Source organism: Opisthocomus hoazin, chromosome 4, assembly GCF_030867145.1.
Source record: "Opisthocomus hoazin isolate bOpiHoa1 chromosome 4, bOpiHoa1.hap1, whole genome shotgun sequence".
NCBI lineage: Eukaryota > Metazoa > Chordata > Aves > Opisthocomiformes > Opisthocomidae > Opisthocomus > Opisthocomus hoazin.
Window position 1 is genome coordinate 22010110 of NC_134417.1, and position 17193 is coordinate 22027302.

A 17193-nucleotide genomic window follows, 5' to 3' on the forward strand; every position below is an offset into this window, starting at 1 on the left:
CACACTATGTGCTTCGGCACATCTATAGTTTCACCGTTATTTCAAGGCAAAATATATCATAATGCATTATAGAATTATGCAAGGCTCTTATTCTAGAGCCTACTTCGTCAATAAATTAAGTTTCTTTAAAAAAAATCCCAGATGGATTACTGTGGTTCAGAAACTTTACATAAAATCAAACACAGGCTGCTGTGTTCACCCGGAGTAAGCCAGACATGAACTGGCTCTTAATAGACCGCCAGCTTGGAATATTCTTTCTTTCCAGAAATTTTCCACCACACAAAATTCCTGCCTTCTCAGGGAAATAAAGCAGACGTGCCACACCTGTCACAGCAAAAGCAGAATAAGCCACCCTTTAAGTGATTCTGTCCTGCAGCCTCCACACAAAGCTTTCTGAGAAACAGAGAGAGTGCAGCCTTTTATCTTTCTAAAATAAGTGTCACCTGCCAGCCCAAATTTATGCTTTCCTCTCGGCACCTTAGTTGTTGAAAATTCCTACAATACTAGCAAGCTTCACGCATCCGACCTGCAATGCATAAGCATTTGTTCGTTCCAAAATGACCTCTCCCTGATTATACAGTCTTTCTCTAGTCAGTCATGCATGGAGAGCAATAGTCCTGCCTAAACACAACAGCTTAAGCCATGAAGCATGGGGCCTTTCTGTCCATCTTTTTAGTATGTATAACTACAAATGCTAACATAAGTCATAAAATCAATCAACCTGTTTTATGACTTGTTGTATTGTATTTCTATTCCGCAATAACTTTCCAAAACCAACAAAACAAGTGATATAGCACATACATGACAGTACAATGGTTGCCCTTAAAATCTGCTTTTACTGTTCTCCTCACTGTGTTTAGCACAGGCTACAGTGGCTAACCTAATTTGCCTCCCCCTTCCAAGACCACTGCTTCAAATCAATTAATTTAAATAGGTATTATAATAAAATTCTGCATTTTTTTCTGGTGAAAGATAGACTAGTACAAAACAAAAATCAAGACAGAATTACTGTTTAAACATGCATCTCATCTGGAACATTATCTGGAAGGTGCTCCTTCCTTCATCAAAACACTGTGCACTACCTTTGCTAGAAGACTGTATTCTCACTTTTCTCCCCCACACCAGCAATAAGTTTGTTCAAGCAATAATCTGTGTGACATTGCTAACGGCTTTATCTCTGAAGAGATACTCTGAATGCATTTTTTCATTACATCTAGCTCTACTCAAGGTACTTTGTTTTTATCATGATGACCGTTTTCCTGGTGAAACTTGGAGGAAAAGGTGCCTGAAGGTTCAGACAAGAAGACATTGCTTATTCTATAGCAGATTCAAATTAAGGAACACAGAATGACATATCACTGTTCGGAATTGTAGCATTATTATGCCATAGGCAGTAAAAAGAGACAGAATAACTTTAATACTGCTACTGGTGCCTTAATGTTAAAATCACAGTCTTAGTAGTACAACAGGCCTAACAAACCATGCTGCAGCACTAACAAAATCTCCTTAGTGATGGTATCTAGATAGAGGTTTTTTTAAGTCAATATTAAGAATTATAGCTTTTTTTTAAATCAAAACTTCCATCTACCAGATTTTGGGAGAATAATTTTTAGATCTTTCATAGTCTCTTCTAGAAAGCAGCCAAGCAAAAATACTCATAATCAGCTATACCTCTGAGTTATATACAGTTACAGAAAATGGATTTGGAGTCCCTGAAAAACATTTCATAGTTATCAGAAAAAAAATAGTTTAAAAAGCATTACCTGTAGTTGGCATTTGGAGGGGTATACACTTATCTGTTTGGACAGTGTCCTCAGGCAAGGAAACGAGTTTTTTGGCAAGCACTGCAGAAATTGGTTGTACTAACAGTGTTGTGAGGTTCAGTCGATTCTGTCTGTAGCTTCCATCTTACATGATAGAAAGAGAACAGCAATTTAGTAAGTGAAAATTAGAAGATTCTTCTTCTGCATCAACAAAACAAAACAAGCAAATATCTACAATGCAGCTTAAAACCATGGATTTAGATAAGTGGTTCCTGTTTTGCACTTACCTTACTGGGGAAATAAAACCAAAAACAAACCTTCAAGAACATGCACCACAAAATTACATGTAGAAATTATAGTATTTGGGGAACAGTTCCACAAGAAAGAAACTATCAAGAGTCCAAGCAGATACTAGATTGCGTATGACTTATAACACAACAATTAAATTGATGTGTAGTTAAAGGAATCGGCGAAAAGCAGAATTACTGATCAGCAATAAATTTCATATTCAAGTAAGAACTGAACACAGCCTTAGAGGGAAGAGCAGACATTTAAACAGCCTGAAATCACGCATAAGTATCTGTCTGCACTGAACGACGCTACTACTCACAAGGCTGGCTATTTTGCTATGGATGCCAAAATGTTTAAATTCTACAGAAGTTGTGCTACTTAGCAATAAAACTGTTTAAGGGGCGAGCTATCACACAAACAAGCTTTTGTGAGAACCTTGACAGGAAACACATCAGAGATGATGCATGTTGAAGATACACTGGCAACTTCATAAGACGTGCTATCTTACACAAAACAAAAAGCCTGAAAATTTTAATATGCATCTTCCTCTTTTAAAGGGAAAAATCTGATCATCTCATTGACTCAAAGTGGGTTCGATCCAGCTAAGGTAACTATAACTTATTTTACAAATGCAGGGGTGTTTCTGTAATGGAAGGCTGAAGGCTCAGCTGAAGGAGGTCTGGAATAAGAGCGTACTAAACAGACAGACAGGTCAAGTAGAGGAAGGTACAGGTCAAAAAGCATCCGAGTACGTCATTTACAGCTTTAGGATCTTCAGAAGCCACCACACAAACCTCCCAGTATCAGCAGATTCATGCAGATAGTTAAATCTCCCTTTAATTGAAAAAACGTGAGTTCCAATACACATGACTGTCCAACATTTAAGCATGGGAAGGCTTCTGATGAGATAATGAGATTTTTTGGGAGACCAACTGACAGAACTGTAAAAAAAGGTAAACTCTGCACATGGAAATGCTCTGCAGCACTTCAGGACAAAATGTTCAGCTGTTTTTCTCAACTATTTCAACTGACCTAATACAGGCATCATGTCTTCCCATGGAAAGCAAGAATAATCTTGCAGGTGAAAAGCCCCCCATGGAAAAGGAGGTTCATAGCATAGGGCAGAAAACAGCTCTAGATCTAAAAGCCTTCCCATATACCTGCCCATACAGCATAATTTCCAAACTTCCAACTAGATATTAGAATACAAGGTCTCTCTCCGAGACCTCTATGAAACAAATACCGCATTTTGTGTTGACATGGAGTTCTTTAGAACCAGAAGGCATCCTTTACATTCTGTGTGACTACAATCACAAAAAGAAGCAGCTATCAGAAATCAGCAGTACACGTTCTAATAAATTTATACAAAATTACTATCAGGAGTGTTGTTACTGAACAACAATATAAAAAAAAAATCCACACACATCCTCCTTTTTTTATTTTTGCGCTAGAAGCTCCTAAGACTTCTTACAGCATGCCCTTAATCATAACACAAAAGTCAACCAAGGCTATAACATTTAATTATGGGAAAAAATGTGCTGTTCAGCTTTAATACACAGGAGAAATGTTATCAGTGTTCACTTTGAAAGAATCGGACAGATTTTTAACTGGAAAGGTGAAACTGGTTCAAAACATGATAATTTAGAAAAAGTTTTGTCTTATCGAAGTTGGGCAGGGTTGAAAATCCCTCGAAGTTATTACTTCAGTAAATTGATGGTAAAATCAGTTTGCTCAAGCTTTGAGAGCCTGTTGCTGGAATCAAAAAGAATCCTAAGATGTCCATCAGAGATATGTACCTGAGACATCATTTTCTGTCTATTCTTTGTCAATCCGCAGACTATATTACAGGAGCAATGAAGCTCAAAACGTTGCAGATGAGAAGCATCTCTCCTTTCTCCATTTACCCACAACTTGAGCTTCACACCTGAATAAATTGTGAAAGATACACTTTTGAGAACAACTTCTAGGAGAAAACCTCCAATGTTTACAAATGAATTGTTTCACAATATAAGAAGGCATTTGAAGTATGGGATAAAAGAAAGAAAGAAAATATGTAAAATATAGAAAGGAACATTTAAGTTATCTGGAAGAAAAACTTTCTAATAAAAGGAATTCATAACGAGTGCCGGGGCAGGTGGTAAAACTCTCTGTAACTGAAAAATTTATAAATAAAAGACTAAACAAACATCTGTCAGGAATGACGTAGATATGACCAATCCCCTCCCTGAGGAAAGGTGGCAGATTAGATGACCTCTTGACATCTTTTTGCCAAGCCTGATCTCTACACGATTCTCTAGTAACTGAACTTCCTGAACTATTCACAATTAAGCAGTACTGGAATCAATATTAAAAAAAATTTAACGGAAAAGTAAGGGTTCTTTTCCCTCTGCCAGCCATTTATTAGTTGCCATGAGAGTACCTTATTTAGGACACTGAGGAAAGCTACCTGCATCATGATCAGGATTCAAAAGTGAAAGATTCAAGACCAATCTCCCCAGTAAAACACAGTGCACACTGAAAGATCTGGAGATGTCCAGGGCTACTAGTTAAAGCACTATCATTGACTTGTTAAATGCTCATGGGCTTGGTGCTGTACGAACTGCAAAACTGTGCAGTGCAACTTCATAATGAAACCAACACATGGAAAGAACTTTGCGAGATTCTTGCTTGCCCTTTCCCTGCTGGATGCCAAACTCCTTGGAGCACATAGTGCTTTCAGGATCTGTGAGCACAACAAATGCTTTGAGAACAATTTAATTTTGAGATTTTGCTTGTAATGAAATTTAGTTTTATAGCATGAACATCTTCCAAGAAACAGAATTCCTTCTTCTATGCAAGTCTTAACAATCTAACCATGCCAGGCCCAAAATGCTATTAATTTAGGAAAGACTCTAGAAAACATACTGGAATGCAAGAAAAAAAATATGCTAATCAATTTTTAAGTCACAAAAAGGGGTAATCTTTAGAAAGTTTCTGCACAGAAAGTGAGGACTACATTTCTACTTTTGCAATGACTGTGTTCTGCGTTTTCTCTTTCAATGCAAGCACAACCCTAGAGCATCAGTCTCCATACTGCTCAGTCTGGGATACACACTTGTAACCTAGCATTTCATCGTGTTCCACCACTTAGCTTACTGGTATTTGGAACATATTCTGAGATTTCTGAAAAGTTTTTACAGGGAGAATTTAACAGTAATACTTGTGTACCTTATGCCACTCATTTCTGGATTAAGGTGCAATTTTACCATCATTTCAATGACTTCTGTCAAGGCTGAAAAATCAGAGCACATGAAACAGAAGAGACTTAGTCACCATGTCATACTTCTCTAGTGAAAAGAATATTGCCTTACCCACAGCTTCTTCAATGTTATGCAATTAGGCTTTTATATATTTTTCTCTAAAAAGTTTGTGCTATAAAAATCAACTCTCCGTTCATTTTTATTTAAATTCCAGATTCAGAGAAAGAGTGGAAAGAATATCGCATTTTATCATTATCTGTTTATTAAAGTCTGTCAGGATCTGATAAAACAAAAAGTTAATAAATAAAACTGACTAAAAAGTTTATTGATAACCTTTAAACCACTAGATCATTAAAATAATTCCTTCTATACCTGAAACACTGTTTTAATGATGTCCCTGTCAAAATATGGAAAACAGTACAGTTTGACTGAACACTGAACCATAATTGTCCATACCCACATCTTCTGCTGCATTAATAATAGAGCAGTATTAGTTTTGAAATATCTGAAGTGAACGGCTCATTAATTTTTCACCTTAAGCTTAATAGAAATTTGACAAACAGTTCTATGCTGAGAATAGATACTCCAAGCAGGACTTCACAACACAGACAAGAATAAATTAGAGCATAAAAGACAGAATAAAGTGTTTCGGGGCAAATAAGATGGTTCTGTCATTCAATTGCCTGAAGTGAGCAGTTAGTTCAATGTATTTCTGTAAAAGCTGTATTCTTCCACTTTCTGCACTGCCCTTTGTCAACACTTGATCTTGTATTAACCACGGCAAAAACAAAGATGCGTAAACTGACACATCCTAGACATTTATATTATTTGCGCTTTGAACTCATATACAGCTTCCCCTCAACTTTGTTGATGCATTCAACAGCTGTTAGGCTTCCCCTGGCTCTCATGTAGCTAGTCACAATTATTTCTTCATACTTCCCTGCAAAATCAGTTTATCTGTGGTTGTCCTGACTCACAGCTAACCATGTGGCCAGGCTGAAAGGGACTGTGAAGTGCCTACTACAGGGAGACTCCACCAGACCATTGGTGGTTCTAGGTACCAAAACCATATCACTGCTGTTAATGTTAATAATTCTGCTACGCAGCAGCTATTTTGTTACATCTTCAGCTACGACTGCTTACAATACTGTCCACGAGCAGCATTTTTAAGACAGACATGACTCTTCCTACTCAAAAAGTAGCCTTCAATTAAGCCTTCACACTATCAATTAATACTGCTACACAACACTTGCACTGTCACATTGGTGCATTATCAATCAAGATTTGAGGGGGTTTTGTTGCTGCTCTTTTTGCACATTGCTCTTCCAACAAATAGTTCCACAAAGTAACACCTTTTCCTAAGACAAATCCTATTGACTTCCTACATACTTTTCAACGGCACTATTTGGTTGAAGCAGATCCTTAGCATACAGATCCCATCTAACCTCTGATATAAAATGTATACATCTGCTACACCTCACAAAGTCACTGACATATTTTTTTCCTTCCTAAATTCTCTCTTTGAACATGGGAAGAAAAATAAAGTGATTCTGGCTGTCACTTCTTGCTGTAATTGGATACAGTGAGAATATTCATCCAAAAAACCTGACGCTGTTCTCCAAGCGCTTACAAGCAGGAAATTCTGGGAAAAGCCCAGATCTGCTGAGTGTTTGGACTTTGAAAGTCGGATACATGTTTTTCTGCATATGAAGTCAAATGGAGAGCTCTTCCTCCTCCCTAAAGCAAAGAAAATGGTGCTGATCACCCTATGGTGCTTAAAATGGAAATCAGAATGGATATCATTAATGAGAAGGAGAAGATCATAGCTTTGGACTTAGAGAGTATCTTGAGAGGTATAAGCTAAAAATATGAGCAAAGATAAGAAAAATAACTGGTACAGAAAAATGTTACTCAAGAGAAGAGGAGAACCTGGAGCAGATGCCTATGGAGTAAAAGTGGTAACAAGCAGTTTCCTGCTATGTCTTTATTCAGTTCTCTATGAATTAGCCACTAGAATTACAGTGTGGAACATAACGTCGGTTTTGAAGTACTTTGCTTCACTAGCCACTGGTAGTAACATGGAGGAAGAGAAAAACATTTGCTTCTCGTTTGTAAAAAGGAACTTTCAAACTCTGCAACCAGAGATTTTAACAGCAGCCCCAACTAAGGAATTTCAAAGCAGCTTTACAAGCAATGAAGCATGAGATGATGAACTGTTCTGCCAATTACAACAGCACTGTGGCAGCTTGCAGTTCAGGATGCATGATTCACAAATGGACAAGGGATGCTTAGAACTATGTACTGATTTGAGATGCAGGCGAGAAAGACTGCCGTACCTCTAAAAGGTTTATGCACATGTACAGAAAATACAGAACTCTGAGGCAGTGAGGATCACTTAGAAGTGAAATAAGTTACGAAGAGTATTCAGAAAGTATCTGAAAAACATTTTCATATTTTTCTTTGCATTGGTGATGAATAAAGACACTTGCTTAAAAACACTTTTTTAAAAATTCCACATTCTCATAACATCAAGAGTTAACGAAAAGAGTTTAGAAGAAAAACAAAGATACCACACCACCTGTGATAAACTCCCAAGACTTAACAAGACCATGCATTCATTTATACAAAGGCTGAGCGAGTTGGGGCTGTTCAGCCTGGAGAACAGAAGACTGCGGGGGGACCTTCTTGCAGCCTTTCAGTACCTGAAGGGGACCTACAGGAAAGACGGGGAAAATCTTTTCAGCAGGCCTTGTTGCGATAGGAGAAGGAGCAATAGCTTTAAACTAAGGGAGGGTAGACTTAGACTGGATATAAGGAGGAAATTTTATACCACGAGGGTGGTGGAACACTGGAACAGATTGCCCAGAGAGGCAGTGGAGGCCCCATCCCTGGAAACATTCAAGGCGAGTTTGGACTGGGCTCTGAGCAACCTGGTCTAGTTGAAGATATTCCTGCTCACTGCAGCGAGGCTGGGCTAGATGACCTCTAATGCTCCCTTCCAACCCAAAGCATTCTATGATTCTATATATACAAAAATAGGTAACGCTATAGAGATACTGTTTTGCTTTACAAAGTGTATTCACTGTATTCTGTTTACATCACATTTTATCAATAGAGTGGATGCAAATCTGGGTATGTATCACCCAAGACTGTCTCTTTAAACAGATTTCTGTTGTCCTTAAAAATAAAACTAGAAATTCTATAGCTGATATGAGAAGAAAATATACCTCTAGAACGCGCTGTTGTCTTTTTTCCTCCCTCCCAAGGAAATGTGACTAACCAATATGAAAGAGAAAAAAAATGTCACTCCCCTGTCTCTTAGTGCAAATCACTCTTGTCTTCATGCCTACTTAGTGTACTTTAAAAATACTGTCAGTCTTGTTTCTTTTTAAAATAAATAGAATAAGAAGCAACACATTTATTTTGTAAAAGCAAAACTGCTTTGACACACTGACGCAAAAGCATCTCATTAACCTCCCTGTTCCCTTCTAAAAATATTTAATAAAATAGCAAAAATAAAATAAAAAAACAAACCAATAAACTTTTCACAATACTCTCACCATTCTGAATTCCTCTTTCCACTTAGCTTGCTACAGTGGCTAATCATTAAAATGACATAGAAGTGGCCAAAATAGAGCAAAATTACTTAACACTTCTACACCAACTGACATGGAAGTAAATTTTTTCCTCTTTACGTATCCTACAATTGTGTAAACATTAATTCATAAAAAGGGAAAGAGCAATTCTTCCACATATTACAAATAGCTAAAACATATTCTTATGTCCTAGTAACAGTGGAATGTAGCAGGGGAGAAAGAAGAAGGTAATTCTCAGTTCCTCCTGTGTTAGCAAATGCTCATCTCATTGCTGAACTGAAAGGAACCATCCACTGACAGACAGCAGTTTGGGCCATGTGACGTACAAACTACTATCCGTCCTTTTGACAGTGATGGGAGATATTCAAAAGGTTTGACAGAAGTCGTATGAGTTACAAGACAAAAAATAAACAGCCCTCAATACTTTAAGCTTATTTTAAAAACCCAACAATCATAAATTTCATTTTCTACAAAATTTGTTCCTTGCATGCATGGTTAATTCAAACCAGCATCTTCAAAACTTCAATACATAATTTTGGATCCTACCTGAGGTATTCTTGATACCAAAATATCTGCTTAGCATTTCTACCTTCATTAAATTTAAGAACATAGGCATTTCACACCGTAAGGGCGTGTGGGGGGGAATAACCAGTGCTTAAAACACTGGAAAGACTCAAAAACACTAGCCACATGAAAAATTGGCCACAAACTGCTGCAACCGTGTTATCTGAGTCTTCAATTGGATAATAAGTATCATTAAGAACCGCAAAAATAAACACCACAAGTTTTACTTCAACTTTAAATCATTGCACCGTATTAGTGATTTAAACATAACATGATAAAATAATTCTACACCAAATTTGTTGTTAACTGATATTTTCCATTTTCCTAAAATATCTAGAGGTATCAAATGGAATCCTTGCTTGAAGCTACTTCAGCAAGGCTTTTGACACAGTCTCCCATAATATCCTCCTACGGAAGCTCAGGAAGTAGGGGCTGGATGAGTGGTCGGTGAAGTGGATTGAGAACTGGCTGAATGGCAGAACTCTGAGGGTTGTCGTCAGCGGCGCTGAGTCTAGTTGGAGGCCGGTAACTAGTGGTGTCCCCCAGGGGTCAGTACTGGGCCCAGCCTTGTTCAACTTCTTCATCAACGACCTGGATGAAGAGTTAGAATGTACCCTCAGCAAGTTTGCTGATGACACCAAACTGGGAGGTGTGGTAGATACACCAGAAGGCTGTGCTGCCATTCAGCATGACCTGGACAGGCTGGAAAGCTGGGCAGAGAGGAACCTGATGAGGTTCAAGAAAGGCAAATGCAGGGTCCTGCACCTGGGGAGGAACAACCCCATGCATCAGTACAGGCTTGGGGTGGACCTGCTGGAGAGTAGCTCTGCGGAGAGGGACCTGGGTGTCCTGGTGGACGACAGGTTAACCATGAGCCAGCAGTGTGCCCTGGCTGTCAAGAAGGCCAATGGCATTCTGGGATGCATCAAGAGGAGTGTGGCCAGCAGGACGAGGGAGGTTGTCCTTCCCCTCTACACTGCCCTAGTGAGGCCCCGTCTGGAGTACTGTGTCCAGTTCTGGGCTCCCCAGTTCAAGAAAGATGAGGGGCTACTGGAGAGAGTCCAGTGGAGGGCTACAAGGATGGTGAGGGGACTGGAGCATCTCTCCTACGAGGAGAGGCTGAGGAAGCTGGGCTTGTTCAGCCTGAAGAAGAGAAGACTGAGAGGGGACCTTATAAATGCCTACAAATATCTGAAGGGTGGGTGTCAGGAGGATGGGGCCAGACTCTTTTCAGTGGTGCCCAGCAACAGGACAAGGAGCAACGGGCGCAAACTGAAGCAGAGGAAGTTCCGTCTGAACATGAGGAAGAATTTCTTCCCTCTGAGGGTGACAGAGCCCTGGAACAGGCTGCCCAGGGAGGTTGTGGATTCTCCTTCTCTGGAGATATTTAAGACCCACCTGGACAAGGTCCTCTAGAACCTACTGTAGGTGACCCTGCTTCGGCAGGAGGGTTGGACTACATGACCCACAGAGGTCCCTTCCAACCCCTACCATTCTGTGATTCTGTGACTGCTCTGATGTTCAGAATTACTGCATAACCCAACATACTAAGTATCAGACACATATTCGCACTTTTTAAAAAAAATCTTTCTATTAAACTACTTTATGAATCCTGTATCTGCAAACCTATGTTTGAAATGTATCTATTTGTTGCTCCCAAAAAATATATTTCCCAGACTATAAACTGTACGATGTTATTGAACCAGAATCTGGAGGGAAGCGTGTATGTGTCTGTGTGTGCGTGAGGGAACACAAATCAAACAGATGTACGAAGCTTGACAGAGGTGGCTTTTAAAATTGAAATATTATAGAACATTTTGAATTCAGGTGACAAACACATTACGGAATTTGTTATCAGTTTCATTGAAAAAATGTACTTTGGTCTGTGTCTGAGAGTAACTTGGGTCCATCCCTTCTGCCTATACACCCTGGATCAGGGGGTACAGCCCTAGCTCAAGTTTACTCCCTTGACTGTGGTTGTGCTACGGATGAATTTGGCCTGGTCTATTCAAATGGACAGAGAAAACATCACTGGATCCCACATTCTGCTAATGCAAGGTTGGTTCATTCCCTTAAATATATTCAAAAGTAAGACTCTTGAAAACATCAAATTATATAAACGTCAGGTACTATGTAAGTGACACGAAACGTATTCCATACTGCATATTTTATAATATAGTTCATAGATACATATTTAGTCTTGAACATAAGCACTTTACATTCCATAATGCTTTTTACCTCCAAGGTAAGTAAATGACATTTCTTTTAAAAAATAAAGTTATAATACTCAGATTTTATAACTGCCTTTTTTAATCTGCAGTGCCATATTCCAGTCAGACCTTATGTAGTTTCTGATACTGGTCTCCTTTTCCTGTCTGGTAGGAGCCCACCGTGAGAAAAACAGCACTGATGATAAAGCAGCAGCTCTTGTATTCCGAGTGGGCAAGTAGCTTTTCTCTAATTTATGGCTAGTTGTAGTAACTGGCTGGTTATTATTTCTCCCATGCTTTTTGACGAAGACGCAAGGATGAGGATAGGGAATAACTGGTATTGGGCAGTTTAGCTTATGTTTGCCCATCAGAACTGATTTCTCTCCCTCTGGCAAAAAGGATCCAGGCAGCCACCGAGCGTGGGTATCTCGCTCAGTAGTGGGACCACTAAGTCACATCAGCAGATACGGCACAACGCACCTGCTGTATGAATTATGTTTCCTGTTAACCACTTCAAGAAATAAGCAACTTCTGGCACATTCAAGAATTAATGGGCTGGTCTTATAGCTTGTTCCCTCACAAAATAAACCTTGGTTTTCTACACTGGTGATGGCCGCTATACACGAAACAAACAACAAACCTGGAAATGAGACACTGATACAGAGTCCGTTCTCTTCAGTGACAACCAAGACTACAAATAGCAAAATAATTGTCTTGCTTTAGGTGACATGTTTGCAGTGGCCACAGTATACATCAGGTTCCATACGCCATCATTGTCCTGGTTACAAACAAGTGTGGAGTCCTGTTTACCCCCAATAATGAGATTTATTGTTATTAAAAATAATAAAAGCCCTATAACACTCTACAAGGAATGGAATGGAAATAGAAAATCTCTAAGAAAACACTGAAAGTGACAGGTTTAGGATACCAATTATTTTGTTTATACCATGTAGTGAACACTGCAATGACTCAGAATCATTTGCTGTCTGTATATATTTCGTGGACAACATGAAATAAAATCGCATATGTTATCTGTGGTACACTATGCTTTCCTTACAATAATATATATCTCTGATTTATTCTTCCGTATTTGTTTGAAATCATAGAAAGTTACATTTTGGCTGCAGTTTGATGACATATGAGGTCATCCAAGGGTTTGAAGTCTCCCCCTTTTCCCACAGCTTGTTACTTTTTCCTCCCCCCACACTGCAGTGCCATTAATTGTGCCAGCAGAACTGTTTCAGTGGTCATACAATGAACCAGATCAGCAAACTTTCTTGAAGTTCTTTAAAGATAGATCATTTACCCAACCCACATCACAGCAGTGCTCTTAATAGATAAATCAGCAGAGGTAAGCTGGGATAAGGAGGTAGATGGGCTGGCAGGAATTCCTCCCAAAGCCCTGTATTGTCAAACCACAATTAGAGAGGATACTCTTGTCCTCTAGGACACAAAGTGACTGTTCCTTGGCACAGAATGACGATTAAATACGCACGTTAATTCAAAAGCTACGTACAGCTTTTTTTTAAAAAAAAATCTTTATAGTTTCCATTTGGTCTACAGCTGTTATTTTTAAAACAGTTTGTATTTTTATTTGTAAGGGAGCACCACCTCATCTTAAATTTTAAAAATCAGAGCCTGACACTACAATCACCACACAGAAAAAAATAAAATCAATACTGTGTTAGGGTCTGGTTTACAGAGGAACTGGTAAATCTATCATAACCATACAATAGTGGAGTAATGACTGTTCAGAAATGAGACGTTAATCACAGGTCAGATCCCAATGGACAGATGCCTGCATACGCACAACTATGTAATTGGAATCAACAGCAACAAGAAACCCCTTGTCAGCCCAAAGACTATTTTAAATACTGAATCACAGCACATACATTGAATCAGCCTTCTGCATATATTTTTGTTTCTTTCCTGCAAGAATTGTAGCAAACCAACAGTGTGTCTTCACTGCCTGTCCACTTGTAAAAAATGCTGGTTTACATATGCTCTGTTGACTCAGACCTCAATAATGATTACCATTCACTTAATATTTTGGAACATTTCTGGACTAGTGTATGAGGCATTTACTTTAATTCTATATGAATATTCTGATTTCACGCAATAATTCTATGCGTGCCGCCTTCCGGTATTGAGGTACACAATTGGGGTATTTTTTTTTCTCCTTTTTGTCTCTATACTATGTTAATGAATGTCAAATCAGGATGGCCTAGATTGCTTTCTCTTCTCATTCTGCACAGCTCTGTGGCTTCCCCTTGCCACATTTGTTTTCTTATCAGCAAAATATTTCTGAAGTTCTTTGTTCATAACTGTACATATTTAGCTAGCATTTCACTCGTAAAAAAAAAAATATACAACCCTTTACTTTCTCTTTTGACTGCCATCTGCTAAGCTCCTCCTCAGAGAAATTAGCAAGTTTCCATCCTGGATCTCTGAACTGCAAATATGCCATCATCTGCAAAACTTCTGGCAATAATCCCTGTTGGAAAAGACAACAGTCTCATATAAAATTACCAGAGAAAACTGAAACATAAACAGAGGGCACTGTCCAGATATTATATTGACAGAAGGCATCAATATGAAGCCTGCTCATGGTCCCTAAGCAAACAGAGCAGTCTGGACAATGTCAGAACTACAAAATAGTCAAACTTACAAGGGACCTGTGGAAATTGTTGAAGGACAAGCCATCAGCTCAAAGCAAAGTCAACTAGAGCAGGTTGCCCAGGACATTGTCCAGTTGGGTTTTGAGCATCTCCAAGCATGGAAATGTCACAGCCTCTCTAGGCAACCTCTTCCAGTGTTTGGCCACCCCCAACATAAAATAGCTTTCCTTATGCTTAAGGGGAATTTCCTGTATTTCAGATTCTGGTAAATCGAGCTCAAATGACTGCTCTAAAATGAAAATACAGGTGTTCTCAAGATCCTTAATCAATCCTGCTTATAGAGGAGAGTGGAGAAAGAGCTATGCTCTGAAAATCCTAAAATTCTGAATCCATGGAAATCCTTGTAACACATATTGGTTCATTTCTGGGATTACAAAACAGAGACAAATAAACTCTAATCTATTTGCAGTGCTCCTCACAGATATAAACACTGCTATTTAATTTACTTAATAACTTCCTCATGTATTTGCAGTGTTTTATTATGTTCATGCTGACTACCATAACTGCTGTATACAGCTTCAGAAGGCTATCACAAACACCCATGAGAATTGGATTTTATTTTGCGTACAAGAGCACACTGTACGTGAATATTAATTCAAAACTCTGAACAGAATCCTTGGCCCTAAATGATTCCTGAACCACCTCTTGTAAGAAGCTTTGCATCCTCACTGAGGTAACGTACACAACTGAGCTTATGTCACCTGAGAAGAGCATGCAAAATAAATAATTTTGTAGAAATAACAGAGTTGAGGAGCCAGCTAATGTTCAGGCTAAATGCCCTGAAATTCAAGGACAATTTGACTTAGGAAGATAAGAAACAAAGAAAATTAGAAACAAAAAAAGAAAATGAGGTAATACTTATAAAAATAAAATCTTGTTAAAGAAGGGTAGAGTGGCAGCATAATTTCAGAATATTATATTTAAGCTCATGTTTTAAACTGTCAGTGATAAATATAATTTCCTAAATGTATTTTTGCAAAAGATTACTGAGGACTGTTTTCAAACTAAATACTTATGAACAAGAGTTCCACAAATATAATGGAGATTATTGCCAAATATAGCTATTAAAATTCTGCAGAAAATAAGAATATTAACCTGAATTATTACTTCAATTTACATGGAAAGTGTCCCTTTCGATAATTCAATGTTTTGAAATTTATTTCAAATGCCAGACATGATCTGATGCTTGCCTTCTCTGAATTACAGTAACTCCTTATTGATGAATGTTATACTTCTCTCTAAAACAGATGTCCTACTCAATTCAAAGGAGCCTTCACATGTATACAACAATGTGTACCCAAATCTCCCATACCATGCTACTTCCAGTTACAGCTTATATTTCCACTGCTGTAAATTATTGCATTGTATCTTTGCTCTGTAGAAAAAAGTTTTTTGTCTTGAAATAAGCTTTGTTCCCCCCAAAGTTAAGCAGTCACTGTTGTTGTGTCTGGGTTTTTTTTATATTTTTGGCTAGTTTATACTCACACGTAATCTAATGTATTCACTGGCAGTAATGTGTTAGTAGAGTTTTGTGATCCCAGGTTCTACAAAAGAGAATGATCTGAAAAAGACCAAACACTGTAACACAATAAAACAACTTGGAAAGACAAGAAGAAAATATAGTGCTAGAGCAAGGAAAAATGAATGTGAAAACCAGAAGAAACTTTGCAGAACAAAACTAAAATATTGAAAAATAGATATCTGCCTCATTATCTAAGGAAAGGCACAGACCATATTCTTCCAATGGCCCCTCAAACCTCCAGGAGAATGAACTTAATAATGCATATACAGCTATCATTACATATTCTTCCCTGTTCCATCGTTAAGTTTAGAAAATTAGCTGGCAATATTTTTTATTTTTTTAAACATTAAAATTGGTGATCTTGAAAAGCAATTTCTAAAAATTCTTTACAGTTAAAAATATTTTCAGTCCTTCATTGAGTATTTTAATATTACATATTTTACCTGCTTTGATGCAAAATAAAATTATTAAATTGGTGAGCCCAAAAGTTATTAACCTCAGTTGCTTGGATTTTGAAAGGCATTAGTGTAACCGTATTACTGTAAAGGAGCTTTTAGTTGCCCATTTTCCCCACAGAATCTCAATGTATAAATAACTACATTATCCCTTTATTCCTCCCATTAAGTAATCACCATGGCATACCACAGAAGTCCCATAGTGGACTAAGAACATTAAAGCTTCCACGTGCAGAAGATGATATCGATACCAGATACTGCAATATTTAAGCTAGCAGACACATTTGTTCACCTGATTAAATATAACAACAAAATCCCCATTATCTTTTCTTCAAAGGATTTAAAAACTTTTTTTAATTTAGCTTTCATTGTGTTCTAAAATTTTCTGCCTATACACGTGGTATTTTGTTGAAACGCTACATTTCAGAAGCAAAATATAAGCAAAGAAGTACCATACATTTTTCCTGTTCCTTTAGGCAGACTTCCAGCATTGTTTATAATTAGTATATACATGTTATCCTTATTCACTTTCAGTCCTTTCTCCTTTTAAAAGACTAAAAAGGCAAGACTCTCTACACCTCTCACAGAACATACTCTTCCTAGCTCATTTCCAACTCCAAGATTAGAAGGACACTGCAGCATTGAACTGCCTTTTGTTCCTTTCCATAGTGTCAAATGTGGAGAGCTTGCTGGGGTCATGGGCAAATCAGGAAATCTATTCTTCTTTTCTTTTTTTTTTTTTCCTATTTTTACAGCAAAGAACGTAGGTTAGAAGAATCCCAAAAGAGCAGAGGGGGAGAAGAAATCAATACATATCGAGTTTCATTTTGACTGTTACCCTGAAGTTTAATGAATTTTAAATGATACTAGGAAGC

The 17193-nt window shown here is 38.0% G+C and overlaps 1 protein-coding gene across 3 annotated transcripts in view; it reads right to left on the minus strand.

Annotated features, from left to right (window-relative positions):
• Positions 1-17193, minus strand: part of NAALADL2 (N-acetylated alpha-linked acidic dipeptidase like 2) — a 505503-nt gene that overhangs the window by 138187 nt on the left and 350123 nt on the right. For all 3 annotated transcript variants that reach the window (XM_075418303.1, XM_075418304.1, XM_009940036.2), the window contains one exon: positions 1764-1907. In XM_075418303.1, the coding sequence (XP_075274418.1) occupies positions 1764-1907 (144 nt within the window). The remainder of the gene's footprint in view (positions 1-1763; positions 1908-17193) is intronic.